This window comes from Hyalella azteca, unplaced genomic scaffold (assembly GCF_000764305.2).
Source record: "Hyalella azteca isolate HAZT.00-mixed unplaced genomic scaffold, Hazt_2.0.2 contig13989, whole genome shotgun sequence".
In the NCBI taxonomy this organism is placed as follows: Eukaryota; Metazoa; Arthropoda; class Malacostraca; order Amphipoda; family Hyalellidae; genus Hyalella; species Hyalella azteca.
This window is the reverse complement of record NW_025943891.1, coordinates 1,301-25,153: the sequence shown is the minus strand read 5'-3', so window position 1 is coordinate 25,153 and position 23,853 is coordinate 1,301. Positions and strand designations below refer to the sequence as shown.

The window sequence follows — 23,853 nt, the reverse complement described above, 5'->3', positions numbered from 1 at the left end:
ATTATCAAACACGACATCATCAACTCCGTGAACTTTGACACTGACATTATCAGTGTACGCATATATTTAAATAAAAAGCGTCGTCTGCAGAGCAAAGCTGTATTCGCAATTGACATAGTTGATAGTACTTCAAGTCGCGCGTGCCGTTAAAACTTTTATACTCGAGACCACTCACGCAGTCACTTAATAGACTTCTTTTTTGGACCTTTTTAAAAATTAACTGAGAAATAATGGATTCACATTTATAATGTGCAGTGCAGGCTATTCAAAAACTAAACTAGATAAGGACGCCGTCTGCGAAGAGAAGCTAATAAGTCAAATGTAATGAATTGTAGAATAAAATTATACTTATTAAGTGAGGCACAACACTCACGGGAAACAATAATTGTAAAAATATCAGAGCCTGACACCAAACAGGTTTACGATATCGCTTTCCCGAACCTATGAAGCAATGAAAAACAAAGCCAGCCAGGAGACCCATAGAACGTTGTTAATTACAACGGAACATCGATATAGGTAAAACACCTCAATTAACACCTAGCACTTAACCATTAACAGAAATCTCAGTTGTTAATAGACTTTGAAGTCCGTCTAATGGCTATGAACGTCGCTACCATCTTAATTAATGCGCATCGTAATGGACTGGGAAATCTTGTTCACGCAATGCAGGGCGCCGGTGTCACCAAGGTTTTAAGTGGGCACATGAATACAAAATAATATAATGATAGTCACGTTTCCAATTTATAGGCTGCGCACAGTAATTTCGTTTCTTAACTCCATTTATTGTAACAATTTACCGACTATAGGCATTTTTCATGTTCTCTCTAGATAGAGATAAAATTAATTGCGCCATTACGTCGAGACGGCTAAAAGAAATTTAGCCGTACTCATGTTTACTCACGTTTAGCCTTCATTCTAGTTCAGAAATAAGGAACATAGATATAGCATAAGAAATAAGTATTGAAACTTTGAGCACTTATATTACATTATTAATTAATTGCTTATTATGTTAGCACTTACCTTATCAACACATATTGCACAAAGTTGAAAAATAAATTATAATAAATAAATTTGGTACTCACCGGCCAAGTTGGGGAGTGAGGCAGCAATCAAGACCAGGAAGAAGGGGAGAGACATCCAGAACGAGAACCATGGAGTTCTTCTGAGAACAGAAGGTCCCCACTTTGCAGCTCCAGTGTTCCTTGGGGAACTACTGCCTTCCCGACAAGGACTTGGTTCAACGAAATTTTGAGCCTTAGCGATGGGCAATTTTTGCCGCGAGTCTTTGGAATCGGTTTTGTTGCTTAGCACCGAGTTATTTGCACAGGGATGAACAATCACCGTAGATCTATCAGACATTTGGTTCTTTGGAAATGGGTTAATGATTTCACGATCGCCTTGTAGTCTATCAGAGTGCGCTAGAGATTCATCAGGTTTTAGTGCAACTGAAGAGCAGTTAGGTTCGCGCTGCTCACGACATGAACTAGAGTTTGTCAAGATACTACGCCTTAAACCATCTGTGAAGGGGTACTTTAAGCTCCATAGAACCATATTTAACGATTTTTCAAGTTTTTCTATAACATTGTAAGAGAATGAACCGTTTCCTCGACTATCACTTGCTTGACAGCAGAGATTGCTTTCACTTCTCGAAGACCTAGAGAGTCGTAATCTTTGGCTCGCGTTGTTGTATAAGCGCTGGACCAAACCAACTTGATTGTTGGACGCTAAACAGTTTTCACTGCCATTGCAGAAAGAACACAACTGCGTACTGGAGAAACTTGAAACTGGAAACCATTTCTGATCAATGGATATTGTGGCACCAAAACAACGATGCTTTGAAGATGGATCTCCCGTTTCCCGGATGTGACCGTTGTTGATGTTACTAGATTTATGACTACTGCACTGGTGACATTTGGATACGGCGACATCTTCACAAGAGGGAACCACGCTCCGCAAAGAGGACAAGATGTGAGAAGGGTAGTGCTCAGGTTTTTCCGTACAATTAGAACGGTTATCAATGACTTCTTGTTGCACATTAACGCAGTTTGAAAGCCTTCTGTTGTGTCGTCTGCGGTGAGAGTGTTTGGAGGAACGAGGGCTTGCACCCATGATGGGTGAAGAGGTCATCTTGGTTTCTGGATGCATCAGATGACTAGCAGACTCGAATCTTGCTGATGAATATCCGTTGACACAGCATCTGTAAAAATCGTCAGGTTAGTCCATTGCTTATTACCGGTCCAACTTAACTAGACATTCTGCAAAATTTTATACCAGAAAAATAAATGTGCAAAACAAGTTCTTCCGATTATTTCTTCTTCTTACCTTCAGTTTGGTACTTTTCTTAAATTGGAAGAATTTAAATTACTTCACATACTAAGGAAGAAATCCAGAAAAAATGAATTTACGTATCAATTGTCAGTAGTATCTAAGATACTTAGAAAAGTTTATAATCGCGATTTGATTTTTTTAAGAGACGAGTGCCAGCTAAAGTTCCACATAATAAAGAAATCTATGTTGCCTGTTAATACATTATTCCCAACATTTCAAAAATATGCTGGGAATGGCTACAAAACGCTGCAAAAACATGAGCAAAATAGATGAACATGTTCCTAAAGTCAACCTACTTAGGATCATCACATCAAATGACTACTACTGCAAGGTTGATGTTCGTAGAAATACCAAGTATTCGTAGAAATACCAAGTATTCGTAGAAATATGACCGGGAGACCCTGATAACCATAACCAGCTTTCCCTCAGGTCTTAGATCAAGGTTGAGGCGAGTGTCCGCCATATGGTGACCACTAGCGATTATTCTGTTGTCCATATGATTATATTTCTTTCCCTCAGGTCTTAGATCAAGGTTGAGGCGAGTGTCGGCCTTATGGTGACCACTAGCAATTATTCTGTTATCCCTATGATTATATTTCTTTCCCTCAGGTTTTAGATCAAGGTTATGGCTAGTGCATGTCCGCCATATGGTGACCACTAGCAATTATTCTGCTATCCCTATGATTATATTTTATACATACATAGCTGATGACTGTATGCATGCGTTTCGTTATGGCTGAATTAGCATAGTTTTCTTAGATTGTATCAGTATAATTCAATAATAATTGAAGGTCACGGGCCATGAATAGAGAATGCAGCGACCGTACGTGCGAGGTTTCTAGTGCTAATAGACAAAATAAATATAATATAGCATAACATCCCATCAATTTCCTTCCATTATCCTTAAAAAAAATGTACGTGCGCGTACGTGTTTTGTACAAAATTTGTACGTCTAAAAGTTGTTTCTTATCCTTGTTTTGGAACAAACATATGATTCACTCAACTTGACCGCATACATTCTTATCACATGGTGAAAATGTTTAATGCAAGTACCTATGAATAACATACTACAACATTCGCTTGATTCCAGTTCAATATTGAGAACAGAATAATAATCAAAGTAGATTTTTAAATAAGATAACATGACGCACAATTATATTTTGTTCCGGTAGGACCTTTACTCATACGAGACACACAAGAGACAGATTATTAGCTGTGTGATATAGTCCACCTTGGTTACACAGAAGGACTCTCGGTCAAACTTTAATCTTTTTTCCTTCTTCTACTGCAGGTGAAATTCTTCGTAAGCATCAGTCCTCCCTATTCTGCCATGCCTCTATACCTCTGGCCTGCCTCTATACCTCTGCCCTGCCTCTATACCTCTAGCCTGCCTCTATACCTCTGTCCTGCCTCTATACCTCTAGCCTGCCTCCATACCTCTAGCCTGCCTCTATACCTCTAGTCGCGGCGTCGGCTGAAGGAAGGCAGGCAGGAGCCCCGGATGTGAACAACCACAAGTCTGAGGCCACGCCCACCCAGACGGAGCGACGCGGCCAACGTAGCTTGCACACACTCTGCACTTACTAAACTTAATTAGATCCGGTAATTAAGAAGCGCTCTCGACCGATACCTTTACGCTGAATGAGCAACAAGTCACTTTGAAACAATTTCAAGCATTACTCGTATCATTCTTAGAACTTTTTTTATTAAACCCTACGTCAAAATTTTTTTCGAAGTAAAAATGAAATTGCTTTAAATCAAAAAGTGACCTAATCGTTTAATCATTAATGTAACCATTTTATAGTCAATTATTCTTAAAAAACTAGAAATCACACTCGATGAACTCAGTGAGAGCGAGATTTTCCTCGACCAGACGACACTCGCGGGCCTGTGCTGTCCCGGCGTTCACACGAGAGAAAGTGACTAGCGATCACCGCTCGAAAAATATGGCAGTTTAATTATACGTCAACTATGGAGCATCTCTCTTCCTAAGCATAAATATGCACTTGAAAAAGATGTCAGAGTTTAAGTATACGTCACCTATGGAGCAGCTCTCTTCCTAAGCATCAATATGCACTCGAAAAAGATGGCAAAGTTTAATTATACGCCAACTATGGAGCATCTCTCTTCCTAAGCATCAATTAATATGCACTTGAAAAAGATGGCAGAGTTAAATTATATTATAACTATGGAGCATCTCTCTTCCTAAGCATCAATATGCACTCGAAAAAGATGGCAGAGTTTAATTATACGTCAACTATGGAGCAATACTTTTACAAAGTATCAATATGATCGTTTATTCTAAAATTTCACGTACAGTTATGATTTGAATTTTAGACTCATGGGCATTGTAATTATTATAAATAAAATAACGCACAATAGTGTGGAGTGAATAGTATACAGTTGTCATATTCGCATTTCCAGCTTTCATTTCAATGAGTGGAAAGACGCTTTTTCTACATTGACGAATTCACACAAAGAAATTACTGAGAAGCTATATTTAGTTCATATAATTCGAACATAAATTCAATAATATATTATGATACGGCCAAGCTCCATGATCCGGTCCAAACAAGTCTCGAGATCAAAAGTATTACCTGGAAATTACATTATTATATATAATCGGGGTATAACTAAATAATAATAATTTCGTGTAAAGTGTTAAAACCATTTCCTGCATGACGAAGCAGCGCCTTGACAGCTCCAGCTCCCTATGGATGACATCCACCACCACAACTCCATGAGCCTTGGCAGTTCCAGCTCCCTATGGATGACATCCACCACCACAACTCCATGAGCCTTGGCAGTTCCAGCTCCCTATGGATGACATCCACCACCACAACTCCATGAGCCTTGGCAGTTCCAGCTCCCTATGGATGACATCCACCACCACAACTCCATGAGCCTTGGCAGTTCCAGCTCCCTATGGATGACATCCACCACCACAACTCCATGAGCCTTGGCAGTTCCAGCTCCCTANGAGAGATTGCAGGGCACGCGTACGAGAGATTGCAGGGCACGCGTACGAGAGATTGCAGGGCACGCGTACGAGAGATTGCAGGGAACGGGTATGAGATTGCGAGGCACGTGACTGTAAGGAACGCTGCACGCGAGATAAAATAATTCAGAACTTCATGCGGCAACAAGCCGACGTTCTCTGTTCCAGTTCCGTCACGCCAGAAATGTTTTTGCATGGACGTCAACGGACCATTTGAAAAAATGCTTATTTAATGCGGTCAAAACAGGCTATGATATTTTTTGCCAACAAGATTTCTATGCGTCACAAAAAGTGAAAGAAACGCTTCAATAAACAAAACCTGCATGGCCGAAAATCGTCGCATTGAGATTATTATAGATAGTTTACGTAATGCCGCGAGTATTTGTTTAGATCAGAAGACTTTGGGGTTTTCCAATTCAAATGTAGTAATTTATTAATTAGTAAAAAATTAATTCAGAAAGTCTGTGACCAATTACCATAAAATAAAGCGTGTGAGGGCTGGTCTAGTAAATTGTGTGAGAATCAATTGCGGGTTTTCGTAAACCTACACTCCTACTACACACGAAGAGTTCGCACCTGCAACCGTAAGTGTGCACTACGTACGACCGAACGCACGCACGCACGCACCTACGAGCGCACGGCAATCAACGCACGCCAAGCCGGTAAGCGCACAACCGCAAACGCAAGGACGCAGAACGCAGCAAGAACCAAATTGCGATGAAATCTGTCTCTTCTCACAAGCTTGGGGGAGGGGAGAGAGAGGTGAGAGGAGAGGAAAGAGATAGGTGAAGGGAGAGGAGAGAGAGAGAGGGAGACCGACCGTGTGGGTGAACAGCTAAGACGTTTTCTTCTTAGACGCCACCAAAAAGTAGTTGAAAATGAAGTAAATTGCGATGAAATCTGTCACTTCTCACAAGCTATGGGGGAGGGGAGAGAGAGAGAGAGGTTAGGGGAGAGGAAAGAGAGAGGTGAAGGGAGAGGAAAGAGGTGAGAGGACCGACCGTGCGGGTGAACAGCTAAGACGTTTTCTTCTTAGACGCCACCAAAAAGTACTTGAAAATAAAGTATATTGTGATGAAATCTGTCTCTTCTCACAAGCTTGGGGGAGGGGAGAGGAAAGAGAGAGGTGAGGGGAGGGGAGAGAGAGAGGTGAGGGGACCGACTATGCGGGTGAACAGCTAAGACGTTTTCTTCTTCGATGCCATCAAAAAGAGAAAAGAATCGTGCAGAGATCACGACACTTAGAAGGCACCGCCGTGCAAGTAACACGGTCCAGCTACGTGTTATTTAGACCGTGTAGCTGGGGCTCCATGACACCTTGAAAACCAACGGCTTAAGATAGAAAAAAAGTGTCTCTGCTAGAAACCAGGGCCTATACTTTCAAAAAAAGTTAAGAGATCTAAATTCATCAGCTAATCATTGACGGCCTTTCAAGCAAAATTTGCCAATCACAGACAAGAAAATAGAGCGAAGTACTTACGTTCACTTAGCGAGTTTTGAAAGTATGGCCCAAGGCGTTCAACTAGAATTCGTAGAAAATACTTCAAATGTATGACAAAAGGCAAACAATGGAGAAATTAAGATACAAATCAAGACGAAACATACACCGTTGTGAATTTTGTAAGGCAGTTTCCAACTATCTTTCCGCTCCTGAAGTGCACGTTTACCTCATCACGTTACGAAAAAAGAATTACCAGGGGAAGCAAATTACTGATGTATTGAGGGCACAAAAATACCCATGGACATGCAAGGACAGGAAGAATGCGGATGAAACGAGTGACCGAAGCGAGAGCAAATTAAAAAGACAGGAACAGCACGAGAGGGACGGACGGTGCACAGGAAGCTGCGAGAGGAAGTGCAACGACCGCACCATGTCGGTGCCCGCGCCATAATTGCGCTACACGCTCTACAGTAACTGACTTTACTGCTCTACAGTAACAGGCTTTGCTGTTCTACAGTAACTGACTTTACTGCTCTACAGTAACTGTTACTGTAGTCTGTTACAGTAACTGTAACTGTCGTTCTGCTGCTCTACAGTAACAGATTCTGCTGCTCTACAGTAACAGACTTTACTGCTCTACAGTAACAGACTCCGCTGCTCTACAGAACAGACTCCGCTGCTCTACAGTAACAGACTCCGCTGCTCTACAGTAACAGACTTTGCTGCTACTGTCGTTCTGCTGCTCTACAGTAACAGACTTTGCTGCTCTACAGTAACAGACTTTGCTGCTCTACAGTAACAGACTTTGCTGCTCTACAGTAACAGACTCTGCTGCTGTACAGAACAGACTCCGCTGTTCGTTTCTAATTTCCAAGTTCCTATGCAAAATCAAGTGTGCATTTTAACGGCTACATATAAAAACACTGATATTTGAGATACACCAGTGATTCGTGGTTTCATAACATCAATCAGAATTCTGTGTAAGAAGTGACAGTCAATTAAGGATCGTGAGAATGTCATAATATTTAATCAACAAACGACAGTCATGCTTATACCTAAGGCAATAGCCCGCATTTGCATCATATTAAATCAAACCCGTATCTTACCCTCGAACAACAGGTAAATTCTTTGTTGAATGCAATGCGAATCCATAAGCGAAACGTTCGTTTCGGATCAGCCTCTGTGGTCTAATGTCAACCGTGGTCTTGTCTGATGCCTTCAAATACTTGCATATTATTTATTCGCAAATAATATTTTAATATATAACGATATAGATTATTTGTTCGCAAGTATTTTGGTCCTTATTTCGCTGTACAAATTCGTTGAGACTGAAGTTACAAGCCAGGTGTCAAGTAGAGAAATAAGTTGACACTGCGCGCAGGCAATGAACACACGAACAAGAGATTGTTGTAGTGTCACGAATACAACGTATGATTGCATGCATGCATACACAATACAACTTAATTCGCACTTGCACGATATGACTTCATTCACACATAAACGATTCGACTTAATATAAACAAACGATACAAATTATTGCAATGCAAATATTAAATATGAATATTTGTATATGAATGCAAATATACAAATATTCAATATGACTTGCTGCATGCATGCACGCACCCATGACACACGCACCCATGACACACGCACCCATGACACACGCACCCATGACACACGCACCCATGACACACGCACCCATGACACACGCTTGACTTGCTACATGCATGCACGAGATGACTTGCTACATGCATGCACGAGATGACTTGCTACATGCATGCACGAGATGACTTGCTACATGCATGCACGAGATGACTTGCTACGTGCATGCACGAGATGACTTGCTACATGCATGCACGAGATGACTTGCTACATGCATGCACGAGATGACTTGCTACGTGCATACACGAAATGACTTGCTACGTGCATACACGAAATGACTTGCTACGTGCATACACAGAATGACTCAAAGTCCTTAAACAATTCACGACTATGGAAGTACACAAGCAACAGAAATATTATTCAACACACGCACCCATGACACACGCACCCATGACACACGCACCCATGACACACGCACCCATGACACACGCACCCATGACACAGAAACAAGACCAGCACGCGACAGCAGCCTGATCTGCCGGCCGCTCGCCATCTGCCACCAGAACTTCTTCCTCCCTTCAAATTGTGGCGGCAAACGCGGCAGCATCGAAAAAAAGATCGATAAATGCCCGGTCACAGCCACCGGACATCGCTTCCCGACCATGTATCCCAACATTCAAGGTCAACCCTAGGTAAAATATGGACAGTTTATACTACATTATAGGGAGCTGTAGCTCTTGAGATAATTGATTATCGTGTGTTTATTATTTGAGTAAGTGGCGTGATTTAGTGCGGGCTGGAGTTGATGAAGTTTACTACGTAACTTATTAAAGACGCGGGGAACTTGGAAGTTTCTTTCGTAACGTATTTAAGCCGCTCGCATAAAAGTCATTCTGGCGCTCGTCCATATACAAAAAAATGCATAAGCTAAAATATTGTTCCACACTATTTATAATACGCTAAATCAATACGGAATTGGACATTCTGCAGTGACATTCAAGTCTGGGCAAAACCACAGTTGCTGGGCGCGAATGAATTTATCTCGGAGCGTCTTCAAATCTTAACTTACGACATCCAACTTATTTATGTATTCCTTACTTACAGTAATTAGGACGATAATTAATAAGTAAATTTGAGCGCTGGTCAGTAAATTGAAAACCTATTTTGTTATTAGAGATCAAATTTATGGCTGTACATCTGCTATCAACGGTAATTTAGCCACATTTCTTCAACATATTATTTATTAAGAACGTATGCTTGAGAAACTATCGTGAAAAATTCCACGACTTTTCAGACACAAACACGAAAGTGTCACGTAGAAAACAAATCAAAGATCACGAAGGTCTCACCAGCCATGACCTTGACCTTCCTTCGATGGCCAGAAAATTAGCCATTATATTAAGATCATCTTCACTGAAATGCCAGATGAAAAAGATGACCAAAGATCTTCGTATAATGTAATATTGTAGAAAACATCAGCATGCTGAATGAAAAATGAATGAATTTCATCAGAAAAATTAATGATTATTACTACTACATCTTTTTAAATCCATAGGATGAGGTAGAGAGTGGACGCATCATTTTAGGCCCCTTGGCCATGCAAAACTGGGTTTATTTAGTCTCTGGCAACACATAAGCAAGGATTACTTCGCTATTTTAAATAAAAAATTTTATCCAGAGTGTGACAGCTATTACGTAAAGAATTTATCTCATGCAAGCATTTAACGCCTCGTGTAAACATGCAAAGGACACAAGTTATTCCTGCCTTGAGTCTACACAAGTGAATGTAACGGCGATCTATATATTCACGATAGCAGTAATACCGTGCATCGTAGGAGCAATTTACTCAACATTTTCTATAAGATAGCAAGAACTTCGCGTTAAAAATTAGCGTGCACGAATAACGTCAGGTTTTTTAGCACAGGGGAGCTATCAGCTGCGTCAGCACGAATGTGTCGTGGCTAGGAATATAACAGCATGCAGCAATTACAAGAGAAATTTATGATCATTTCATAACCTATATTATGGGTTAATGATTATAATTTTCAAAAAAATTTAGCCATGGTTATAGAAGTTTTATTATGGTGAACAATAATTCATACATTCACTCCACGTCAACGTAATAACGGTAACTACAAAGACAACGGTGAACATACCGGAGTGAAACAGCGTTTTTGCTCTTGCATTACTAGCGCTGAAACTTGCGTTGCAACTGTCAAAACTTACGTTAGTAGAGTTATGCCTTGCATTATTAGCATAAAACATTGCGCTATTTGCGTCAACTGCATCATTAAAGTTTGCCATTGCTTTATCAGCCTTAACTAGCGAGTTACTAGCGTTGAACCTTGCGTTATTTGTATCTTAATTTCGTGACGGCAATGCGTTAGTCCTGACGGTATTAACATTCACCCCATCAGCATTAATCCTGATGTATCAGCATTAATCAAAATGGTATCAGCATTCACACTAACGGTATCAGCATTCACCTTAATGGTATCAGCATTAATCCTGATGGTACCAGCTCTAGTCCTGAGTGTATCAGCGTTAGCCTCAACAGTACTAGCATTCGTAATAACAGTACTATCGTTTGTATTAACAGTATTAGCGTTCGCTCTGACGATAGTAATGTAAGCCCAAGCCTTATTAGTTTTAGTACGGTACCTATANTAGCGTTCGTATTAACAGTATTAGCGTTCGTATTAACAGTATTAGCGTTCGTAATAACAGTATTAGCGTTCGTAATAACAGTATTAGCGTTTGCTCTGACGGTAGTAATGAAAGCCCCAGCCTTATTTGTTTAAGTATGCAATTCCCCCCCCCCTTACTCGGATGCAAAAGATTCATAAGCCGTTATAAGCGGTTACATGTAACGGAGCCTCGCTTACATCAAGCACGTTTTGAATTACGCGTTGCTCACACGTTCACAAAAACTTCAAGTTATTAGAAATTTGTAACGTAAAATAATTTCAAAATTTTTACTTCATAGCTTGTGATGGTAAATTTTCGAGATAAATTGACAGGTCATCTTAAATCCGAATTATATATAAATAAAAATTGAAAATGAAGCTGCAACTTTCAAGTTAATGTATACGTCAACCTTGCTCATCAAGAAGCAACATTTGCAGCTCGGCGTAAAAGACACTACTTGTAATTATAAGTCAATGTCAGGCATGTTTGTGGCGTTGAAAAGCAGGCATTGCTTCTAAAGAATACAAGCGGATGTTCCCTATAGTCAATTATCAGAACAATCGACGAGCGTGAAGTGATCGCACCGTATGCCATACTATACGTATAGGTAAGTCGTAAGTGTAATTACCGTTCCCTGTCACTGGTGAGGTATACGGTGGTTGAATCGACCCATAATGATTAATTCTGTACATCAATGGTGGAATTGATGAGTTAATTTCACCCATACGCATGCAATTAATTCTTTAGTGATGTCAGCTCGATCACTGGTGCAATGAATAGACTGGCTTCTAGTAACAAACATTGGACGTTCACGTTACAATTCAAAAATGATTAAAGGGATCTAATTCGCCCATATCCGTATATTTACGAGATAAAGTAACCAACTAAAGCTTACGTTGTCACAAAAATTCTTATCCGATCGAAGAATCACCGACAGACTATAGTAAATGATCAACGCGAAGTATTTATATGATATACCGTAATATATTCGGTGCAATGAATATAAAATATAATATACATATAACATTATATAATATGATATAGGTAATATAATAGAGAATAATATAATATAATTTAATACAATATAATATATAAATTTACTATATATTCTATATAATCGGTCATCCTACCAAGTGTCTTTAGAATAAAATTCAGCATTTATTGTACATACAAATAAACAAATAAGAAATTATTCAAAGATATACTTCTATAAAGTAAACAAATCTACAAAAGTAAGCTGCAGCGACAGCGGCTCGTTAATTTTCGTCTCGGTGACAGGGTCTGATGTGAAATTCCTCACTGATAGATATAGTTCCCCACTGATAGGTATAGTTCCCCACTGATAGGTATAGTTCCCACTGACAGGTATAGTTTCCTACTGATAGGTACAGTTCCTCACTGATAGGTATAGTTCCTCACTGATAGGTATAGGCCTCCCCACTGATAGGTATAGGCCTCCCCATTGATAGGTATAGGCCTCCCCACTGATAGGTATAGGCCGGAATTAGAAATGTAAGTACAATTATGGTGGTCTGTCATTACGAAGGTGGCGTGTCCAATGCCAGGACATCAATTACAAATTAACGTTCAATTCCATTAGATAATTACGTGTCAACTAACCATCAGGTCGTGAATTAGCACACGATTGTTGCCAGGTAGCAGCGAACAATCTATAGCACGGACACAATGCACGTCAATTACATCTAAGCACTCAATAGAGCAATCCGACACGTGTATTGGAAGCAGGATGTAGTATGTAGCAAACCCTAAATAAGTTGATATAATAACTACAAAATTAGGAGTAAAATAGAAAACCCAATTACAATTATAATAATAATAATAGAAAAACCAACAAACAATTATAAAATGTATTTCTTGTGCGTTTCGTGAATGGTTTTCTCATTCTGTAATTTTATAAGAAAAGCTTGGAATAATTCGATTGGAGAATTCGTTTTAATTACATTTTTGGTGATTAGAACATAAAATATATAATGAAAGTAATAAATCCTGTTCATGCGGCGTCTGCCATGGACTCAAATGAAAAGCATTTACTGTAAAGTAAAGGAGCACTGACCTGTTCTCTGATAGGGAGCACTGACTAGATCAATAGCTTTTGTTGAAAATCAATTAAAATAGCTGACTACTTCTTAACTCACATTCCTAATTGTCAATAAAAAGCAGAAATGTTTTCCAAGTCCCTCGCGAAACTTTGGGAGTAAGATGCTTCTTGCTCCCTGAACATATTCGACAAATAAACTGACATACAAAAACATGTACACAAAATGTTCACATATTCTCTTGCCTTATATAGGGTTCAGGCTCCTATTCAGACATCGCCCTCGACGGTAAACAGGTACATTTACATTATCCTTGGCAGGTTTACATTATTCTTGGACAGCTCAAGTTAATTATACACATTTATTCTAGAAACACAACATTTATTGAATTAATTTTCATGCTAATTACAAAAAAAAACACCTGTAAACAGGCCAGCGTTTAACCAATTGGGGCTTCAGACAAGCTCGATTTTCTATACCAACCATTGGGAATTTGGGATGCATTAACAGGACTAGCTGAAAAAATATAACTCCGTACTCACTGCAGTGAATGACAGAGAGCGCATTTCCTCGTCGACGAAAGCGTGAAGTCACGGACAGACAGACAGACATGACGAGCACAACAGCGTCTTCTTTCCACAAATGAGAAAATGCGCTAAAACAGCAATCCTAATCCTCTCTTCAGTATTACGTGTACATAAAAACCCGACTAAGTTTGGCTGGGTCATGAAACTCGTTATCGAGAAGGATCCCTGCACTCAAGTCGGTTCCTTCAAAGCCTCTGGAGGAATCGCCGACAAACAATGGGAGGCCGCGTAGGCCTACCGAGCGACCTACAGCAGAGACGTACAGCCTATGCCTGGGTCCAAGAAATAGACCACATGGCCGGGGCGTATCCAGTGCTGTTCGCGCCTGAACACATGCAGTCTAAATTAGTATTAGAATGACTATTAGAATGACTATTAGAATGACTATTGGAATGACTATTAGAATGACTATTGGAATGACTATTAGAATGACTACCTATTAGAATGACTATTAGAATGACTATTAGAATTTCTAGTTGTGTTTTTGGTGGTGGTACGGTACTTGCATCGTACCGCCTGCATTCTAGTGGAGACTTTCGCGTTAATTGCATCACAATAAATACATATTTGTGGTGTATTTCATGTTGATTGCATCACAGCCTCCTGCATTTTTGTGAACTTAGTGTTTCTAGAACTTAGTACGGTATATCATTAGTTACTTTGAACTCCGGTACAAATTTTGTACCTGAGCAGCATTAAATTTTTCGAGAGTTGAGCGTCGTGAATATCTATGCTAAAAATTAAATTTTCGATTTTCATTGGTCAAAATAGTTTATTCTTTCAAATTTAATTAGTGTCGAAATCTAAACAATCTCTTTAAGTCTACGAGACCAAAAAGAAGTGTATAGAAAATTAATAGCATCCGAAGAACCAGAAACAAGAAGCATTATTTGCCATATTTGGTCGCCCGAGTCATTTCCGCGATTGAAATTTTTAAACGAGAAATGAACGGTTGGGGTCAGGTATATTATATATTTACGGAACAGAACGGCGTGTTTAGATATATTTATATTATTGCATACCGGTACATATAAATACATTATATAAATACGCTTAATCTACCGTCATATTAAATACCAGTTCATTGAAGGGTAACGTAATTTAGTAACGTATTTTAAACCAAACACTAATCACGCGTTGCGATTATTTCCAGTCGAAGAAATAACGCAATAACTAGGAAATAACGCAATAAATTGCGTCGCCATGTCGTTGTTTAAAACAGGAATAATTAAATTGCGATTTTACAGAAAAAATTGTTTTAGCAACTCCCACTATGCATTAACGTACTCGAAAAATAAATCACCGCGTATACTTAGGCATTTGCGGTTGTGGTGAACAGATTTTTCCATTCAATAAATTAAGGCTTCAATCATTACTTAAATTTAAAATACTAGTGACGGTTTTCAAAACAGGAGAAATCATTTCTATGCAGCGCTTGAGTTTCGAATAAGTCAAGTTATGAATATCACGTGACTTAGTTTTTGTAACCACAACGAAGCTCTGTCCATATGAGCCTCAAAAAAAAAAAAAACCGAGGTCGAAACTTGAAAGAACAGCTGATAATTGCTGGAATAATTCCTCGTTCACTTATATATAAGTTATAGGAGGCGGGACAAATGTTAAAAATTCTTTTAACATTGCCTCGTCATAGAATATGCTGCAGTGACACCATCGATTACCTATAAAGGACAAAATGCAACTATCATAACAGGAATACGGTACATGATTAGTCTCGAGACTCGACATCCAAAATTACTAATCAGAACGATAGCAGTGGCCGGAACCGGACCAGCCGCCTCTAGGGGCCGGCTTTGAAATTCCATTTTCTGCTCAGCTGGCTAAAGTTTAGCTATTCGTTGAAACATTGCTATTAAACCTAGACTGAAAACCTAACATCCCTATTAAACTGAAAGACCTATGAAACTGAAAGACCTACCTATTAAACTGAAAGACCTATGAAACTGAAAATCTAACATCCCTAGTTGGTCAATGAAATTTTGAGCAAGCATTACTTATAATTAGGTTCATAAATAAAGTCCACATTGCTAGAATTCGTACAACACTGCCACAATTTATATTTAAGAATAAATACGTAGTTAGGATGGAAACTTTTGTTCCCTTTTCAAGGAAAAACAGACATAAAAAATGAGTTAGGGTGTAAAGTTAGGGTAAATAAGTTCACTTAGTACAAAGACAGTACGGTACGGTAATAATCGAAAATGGGTAGCTACTAGTTCTACCGCGAGCTTTTCGAGATTCGGTTGGTCGGTTCCGAGTTGCCGGGCCATACCGGCTACTCAACTTCAAATTTTAGAGGAAACAATCTAAAGTCATAATTGCATTGCTTCAAATCTGGTATAGTTGTCTCATCTACCCCAGTCCCCAACACACTCACGCCACGCAGACATCACGCAGGAATTCGAATCCTAGTTGAAATTCTACCGATCATCGTATTAGACCATTTCTTCAAGCTAGTTTAGAGGCATATAACAGTATCCAGTACACTCAATTGTAACAAATTTCAAGTTTTACAATTGAATTCAGTCAATTACAAACTGTTTTAGGATAAACATGTGAAGAGATTCCTCACCAGTATATGCAGAGGAAGGAAGTTCACAGCGTGGGAAGTCGTCTGTAGTCCGTACAGCATGGATGGAACTGGAAACGTATTTCTCTGGCTGAACTTTCACAAAACTTTAGAGTTCATTGTCAACAATCATAAGGAACATCACAGTAAACCTTTGAGTAACAACCTCCATTACTAAATTCAGTACTTTACATCACTTTCAGAAGTTTACGAAATGTTTAAGAAGCGCAACCGGCAAATTGACACTTGTGCGAGACACCAGACAGAGCGACACACACGCACTCGACCACTTCTAAACTCCATCTGTTGCAAACTGCGACCGAAGGGGCTTCTCATACCCTGTCGCCAGTCAGTCAGCCAGTTCAGCCAGTCAGCCATCGTGTTACGGCTTGTAATATAACAAAATATCAATGTATGCTTGCCCTAGAGTCCTAGACCTAGAGCTTGTATGTAGAAATATAAAGCATAAACACATTTTTAAAACAGTGAGCCTTTCGAGGTTCAGGAAATGATAGGTAGCCCCATAACTTACTCGATGTCCCGCACAAATCCAGAAAATAACTACGATTTATTTTAACCATGAATGAGGTCTGATGGAACGTAGAACGATTAAATCCTAATTAAAAAAACTATTTATTCTGTGTAATCAAAAAATTATCCTGCGACTGTTCTTAATCATTTACTTCTATACTTATAAGAAATTTAAAGCAAGCAACAACTAGCAATTTCACACGAATGCTCCATGGATAATTATTCTCGATTTATAGAGCATTTGGTTGCATCGATCTGACCAGTAACCAATATTATTTCACGCTCATAATTTTATATATTTTTCACGCCTCATTGTACCCTAACAATGTGGAGTCTATAATACCGACCTGCAGACCTGCATGCAGTATAGTCGGATCATAGATGATGTCGATTTATGATAATGTTGCCGTTTTGAATTATCTTTGCAACGATTAATATTGTATAATTTGAACAATGTAGGATAAGAAAATATAAGCAATTTCAACATGAATATAAAATAATGATATTAATATAACAGTAATGCAAACAATAGTGTCAGTGAAAGCACTAATAACCATACAATCAAAAATTATTATTATAATAATAAAACATTTCTGCCCCCTCCCAAGTGTTTATAATTATAGTGAACAAAAATGAAGAGAGAAGTGCGGTCACTTCATCTACCTCGACTCGAATAATTCAGTCAGACATTTTGATAAGACATGCAGTCATATGCAATACCAGTTCATTGAAGGTAACGTAATTTAGTAACGTATTTTAAACCGAACACTAATCAGCGTTCCGATTATTTTCACTCGAAGAAACAATTTTCTGAGACGAAATGTTGGCAATTGTTGGTATAAGTGTCAATTAAAAGTGGAAAAAGTGAACTTATTAAAAAATAATTGAGATCAAACTCACATTAATATCAATTTTTCTATTAGCACAATATATTTTATAGAGAAGAGATTTTGTGTCATGACGTTCATTGTTAACCATGACTTATCCACCGTGGTGAATGGCTAGGCGATGTTGCTGGCTCCTTAGCGTCACCTCATCCACCATGGATGATGGTTGTGGTGGCTGTGGTGGCTGTGGTGGCTGAGTCCCGTGAGAAACTTGGTGAATTGAGCCAGCTTGTTGGCTCAATTCGTGACAATAAGAATAATAAATGTGTTATATTGTCAAAATGGTGACATATACTTCATGCACGTAGCATTGCTACGCCGTTTTTAGCGCATTTTCTCCTTTATGGAAAAATGCACTATTGTGCTCGCCATGTCCGTCTGTCTGTCCGTCTGTCTGTCTGTCCGTCCGTGACCTCAAGTTTTCGTCGACGAGAAAATGCGCTCTCTGTCACTCACTACAGTGAGTACTGAGTTATATTTTTTAGAGCTAGGATAACTCACACAACAGCAATGAGGGCATCGTTATTTGGACCGAGCCTCACTTATTTTTCCGAGTGAATAACTTATATTCATGAGATGATCGCCTTTAAAATTTTTGATAAATGCCGAATGCGATGGCAAAATAACATTAATTATTGACATGCAAATAGAATGAGTAATTGTGTGAATATTTCGATATTGCATGAAATTGATTATAGACAAAAACTTCATTCCTAAGTGTGTTTCATCAAGAAGGTTATCCTGCATATATTTAATTCTAGAAATTATCACAAGCAAAAGTCATCTCAGAGATTATGAAGGTTGTTGTTAATAGCCGAGATTTTTCTCTGTTAATCTAAAACAAAAAAGCTTTCGTTCAGTATTAAATGTTTATTTGTTTAATCAGCATAATCAAATTACCCTGCATACATTTGCATATACGATGCATCCCTCGCTCAATATAACAAGATTCGCATGAAGTTCATACATTATCCTGAATTTATAATTGTCCTGCGTGAATTTTCACTGCGTATTCTACGCGCAGTTATGCTGTGGTTTGCATGTATACCGCACATTATTAAGCGTTGTATCCAGCTTGTATTGTTGAATAAAAACCCTGTTCTTCCTCAACACACCCGGAAGGAATCGTCCCGCCATATCAACACCGGTTTTAATGGCCCAATTACAGCCAATTTAATGGCCCAATTACAGCCGGTGAAGATCAGCAGGCCTTCGCACGCGAGGCAATCACAATGCTGACATCGAAGTCTGACTGCAGTCAAATGTTCAATCACACGTTGTACAAAGTGATTATTAATAAACAGTCATATATTCAATTACACTTTAAACAAAATTATTGATGATAAAGTCAAATATTCAATCAAACATTTAACAAGATTATTATTAATTACCAGTCATATATTCAATCACACTTTTAACATGATTATTATTAATGAACAGTCAAATATTCAATAATTAAAAAAATAGAAATTATAATTCATGATTAAACAGGTAGTTTTCGAGTAGTTTCGAATACATAGTTTTCGTGTTAGTGAATGCGTTCACAGCAAAATTTCCTATTGCGTCTAAGTTTTCATGATTATCGAAAGTTGAGCATATTTTGCTTGTGTATTCAGGTCATTTCATTTGATGCCGAATTATCGGAAGTTTAAAATTTTCAGGCATCCTGGAACGGATCATAAATATTTTAAACTTTATTGTTATAAACTGAACATTTTATACATCTAGTCATTTCCGAGAGGAATAAATCGAACTGTTTTTGCATGAAATATTAGGAAACGGAAAAAATAACGATATATAAAGATATTTCATTATATAAGGATATATCATATCAGTAAGGATATATCATTTCGCCATGAAGGATCGACTTCGCTTTAAATTCCTGGCCAACAGGAGGTCAAGGTCGTTTGACCGGCGATTGCGCTTCATATGGAGAAACCGGAATGTTATTATTAAAGTTTCGTTAACTTCTTAACCTTCCATACAAAACAAATCCCAAATGAACTGCGTCATTGTTAATCTATGAGCCTGTCACAGTTTAGGACTTAAGCTTTAACCGAGATTTACGATAATAGTATTAAGCTTCANCTAGACACCTAACTACCGTCACTAATAGATCCTCGTCGCTCCTGAAGAAGACCTTCATGTGAGCAGGTTACTGTTACGTTATTATTAATGCAGGGAACTCTTCCAGTAGCTATTATATTGTCAATAAATTAAGAATAAAGTGAGGAGAAGTTGAGATAGTTAACCTTACATCTTATGAAAAAACGTTAACATTTCATGATTTGATTCGCATTGCTGACTTCGTCAGTGATGCTATAATAACTTGTGTGGTGTTATTGTTTATAATAATATACATATTGTTCTTTATTGTGTGAATGGAACCTAGTATATTGTCGCTCATCACACTGATAAGGACCACCACGTTTTTCTATGTTCATCATAACATGAATAACAAATCATTGCGTTAGCGCTTGGCAACATATTGTGAATACCTAGCTGCTATATTGCCGTTATTCGTCACATCGTGAACAACAGATTATATTACCGTTATTCATCACATTGCGAAAATCAACCTATTGTATTGCCCTTGCTCATCACATTGTGAATAGAAATAAATTGTATTGCGATTGTCAATCGCATCATACAAAATAACCTACTATATTGTCGCTATTCATCATATCTCTTATACACATCTAGATGTGTATAAGAGACAGGTTATGCTGTGGTTTGCATGTATACCGCACATTATTAAGCGTTTTATTCAGCTAGTATTGTTGAATAAAAGCCGGTCTTCCTCAACACACCCGGAAGACAGCGTCCCGCCGTATCAACGCCGGTTTTAATGGCCCAATTACAGCCGGTGAAGATCAGCAGGCCTTCGCACGCGAGACAATCACTGCGAGTCCTGACATGTGAAAGATCAATGCTGACATCGAAGTCTGACCTGTCTCTTATACACATCTAGATGTGTATAAGAGACAGGTATAGTACAATATCGAGATAACGATTAATGCATAATGAATAATAAGGAGAATATAGAGGCANACCAGATCTAACTGGTACTCCATTCGCACTTCTGTGCAAGGAACCAAATCTAACTGATACTCCAACCGCACTTCTGTGCAAGGAACCAGATTTAACTGGCGCTCCATTCGCACTTCTGTGCAAGGAACCGGATCTAACTGGTACTCCATTCACACTTCTGTGCAAGGAACCGATTCAAACTGATGCTCATTCACGATGTTTGAGGTTCCATACAGTATATTCTGAAATTTTTGATGAAAATTCCAAGTAACTTTGATTGGTTTGAGGAATTATAACCAGAGAGTCGGAGAACTGTGAGTCCCAAGGAGGGGTCGGGGCTCATCGATGAGTCGGCAGTTGCGTGTTCAGGAAGAAGCTTTACCTTGACCTTCACAAGCGTGACACTAACTGGCGTAATCCAAAACAACGTGGCCCTAAATTCCTTCACTAGTGTGACCCAAGCAAGCGTGATCTTTACTAGCACTATCTACACTAGCGTTATACAAACATGTGCTATAAAGTTTCTCGGATGGTCAAAACAAACACCTTTACTCAAACAAGCATCTCTACTCGGATGGTCAAAACAAGCGTGATCCCAACTATCACTAGCGTAATTTTCCACGGGTCGACAGAAAAAGTAGGACCCCGAACTAGCAAGAATTCACAAACGTGACTTATCTAGCTTCAATAACGTATGCGTGGCTCCTATACTACAGCGCGACGATGACAATCGTGACAGTATAAATCGCCAGACCATAAGAAACATCGTAGTAACTAGTATATTAACTAACTTTACTGTCACGATATTCAATATAGTATCACATCAGCAGCATCATTCTACTCAACGAGTCCTTCACCAGCACAAGATCATCAATTCACCATCATCCTCATATCAATTCAAGCACTCGCACAAACCCACGACAGAAATCCTCGCGTTTCACTGACATCACAAAGACTTGCACCTAAAAAGCATATTTTTGTTTCCTGAAACCATAGAGACTTTTCTCGTGTGCATTTCTTTCGTGTTAAGCTCACACATTGTACACATACACGTAACAACCATACTAATTTTTCATTATTTCGACTACCTGCAGTAAGTGAATAGGTAGCACTCATATCGGGCTACTCCCATGAAAATCTAGCTATATAGGTATGGGTGTGAAATATAATTGTAGCTTTGGATATCTGGCCAGTAAATCTATGTTAATATAGACCTGAAATATAGACATATCGATGGACTGCAACCCTGAATATGTCTACAGCCTCTACAGGTATAGGCAAGAAATTACAGCACGTCGGCCATATAGTGGAGGGGAGCGGGAATGCTGATGAGTCGTCGACTACGTTCACTATTTCGTCGCCCGTCAATATGGTACAGGCGGTGAATTAATTATTATTTTTCATTATTATGAGTATTTTGTTGTTGCGAATGTGCCTGGATCATGCGAACATCCAGCATTTGGCTGGATCAGCACACAAATAAGCATCAGGCATTGGCTATAAGCGCGTAAACAGACATCAAACATCGGTATGCGTTGTTCATAAACACGCCAAACATTTGTTTGAATGAAGCAATCACGCGTGAAATGTAGCTTATTTGGACCAAGCAAACACATGTTAAACAATAAGCGCAAAACACATAAATATATTTATAATAAAGATAAGCAAACACATGTTGAACTTAATTATAATTAAAAAAAAATTGTCAAGCGTCACTTTGATTTTAGAAGCGTCTGTAAAGGATGCACCCAATTTCTTGACAAAAGCTACACCGCTCCGGGCTGGTCTTGATTATTTCAAAACAAATGGTCGACCTGCTAGTCTGAACCAAATAATCACTTCAGTTCATATGCCCTCTATGTTCTAATTATTTTACACACTGCGACCATGAACTACATCATAAATTAAATTTCTAAAGCATCTTGAAAAATGAATGATGAAGTATTATCTCATTTATTTCATGAATAAAATACTTCAATGCAACCGAATATTTACTTACAATGAAAGTAATTACTTCAGGAGTCTCTTTTCACAACAGGCTTTGTTAAGTCCACAGCTAATTATAAATCCTAACAGCCATAGTAAAGGCATTAAATAATTTATTAAATAATTATGTAAATCCATCAAAATATTCTAAAGACTTGTGCTGACCTCAGTCAATTGCTGACCTCGGTCAATTGCTGACCTCAGTCAATTGCTGACTTCCGTCAAATGCTGAACTCAGTCAATTGCTGACCTCAGTAAATTGCTGACCTCAGTCAATTGCTGACCTCAGTCAATTGCTGACCGCAGTCAATTGCTGACCTCAGTAAATTGCTGACCTCAGTCCATTGCTGACCTCAGTCAATTGCTGACCTCAGTCAATTGCTGACCTCAGTCAATTGTCGCGGATCGAAGCTGCTGCTGTCTGGTGGCGATACGCAGAGAAATAAAGGAAAGTTTGTCTTAAAATAGACGTTATGCCCCTGGGTGGGTCATCTTGCCCCAGGTTGGCTGAGAAGAAGTCCGTATCAGTGCAACGTCCATGTTGCACTGAAATCCGTATGTTGCAGGACGGACAAGAAGTGTGTATGTTGCAACGTCCATGGCTACATAAGATGGCATGTAGCCATGCCATCTTATGTAGCCATGCCATCTTATGTAGCCATGCCATCTTATGTAGCCATGCCATCTTATGTAGCCATGTATGTATAGCTGACATGGCTGATAAAGAGGTTTTAAGTAAGTAAACAAGGTTAGAGTATTTACAAAAATGGTTATGAGCAAAATTATATCCATGCTTTAACTCTTCTACTTATATTTGAACTACTCTTTGGCCTTTGCATTACTTGAGGTTTCTGGAAAATTAAGAGGAATATTCATTCCTATGATTTGACGGACGCAAAACTGCGGATAACCTCGGAATAAATTATTAAGTTGGTTCTTAAACTTCAATCGATTCACGTAATTTAGTTCATTGTTGGTCAGCGTTTATGTATAGAATGATACCATGAAACACTAAGACGTTAAGTATTATGCTCATTTCTTTAAGCGGATTTGACTTGGATGTTAATTTTTTAGCAATTAATAGTATTCACTCATTGTTGTTGGTACTTAAACTTTTGTATTTTCTCCATT

The 23,853-nt window shown here is 38.7% G+C and overlaps 1 protein-coding gene across 1 annotated transcript in view; it reads right to left on the bottom strand.

Annotated features, from left to right (window-relative positions):
- Positions 1–16,581, bottom strand: part of LOC108669440 — a 45,306-nt gene extending 28,725 nt beyond the window's left edge. Inside the window, exons 1-2 of the mRNA XM_018156767.2 lie at positions 16,292–16,581; positions 1,083–2,197 (exon numbers count right to left, since the gene is read on the bottom strand). Coding sequence (XP_018012256.1) covers positions 1,083–2,145 — 1,063 coding nt within the window. The 5' untranslated portion in view covers positions 2,146–2,197; positions 16,292–16,581. The remainder of the gene's footprint in view (positions 1–1,082; positions 2,198–16,291) is intronic.
- Positions 16,582–23,853: the final 7,272 nt, after the last annotated feature.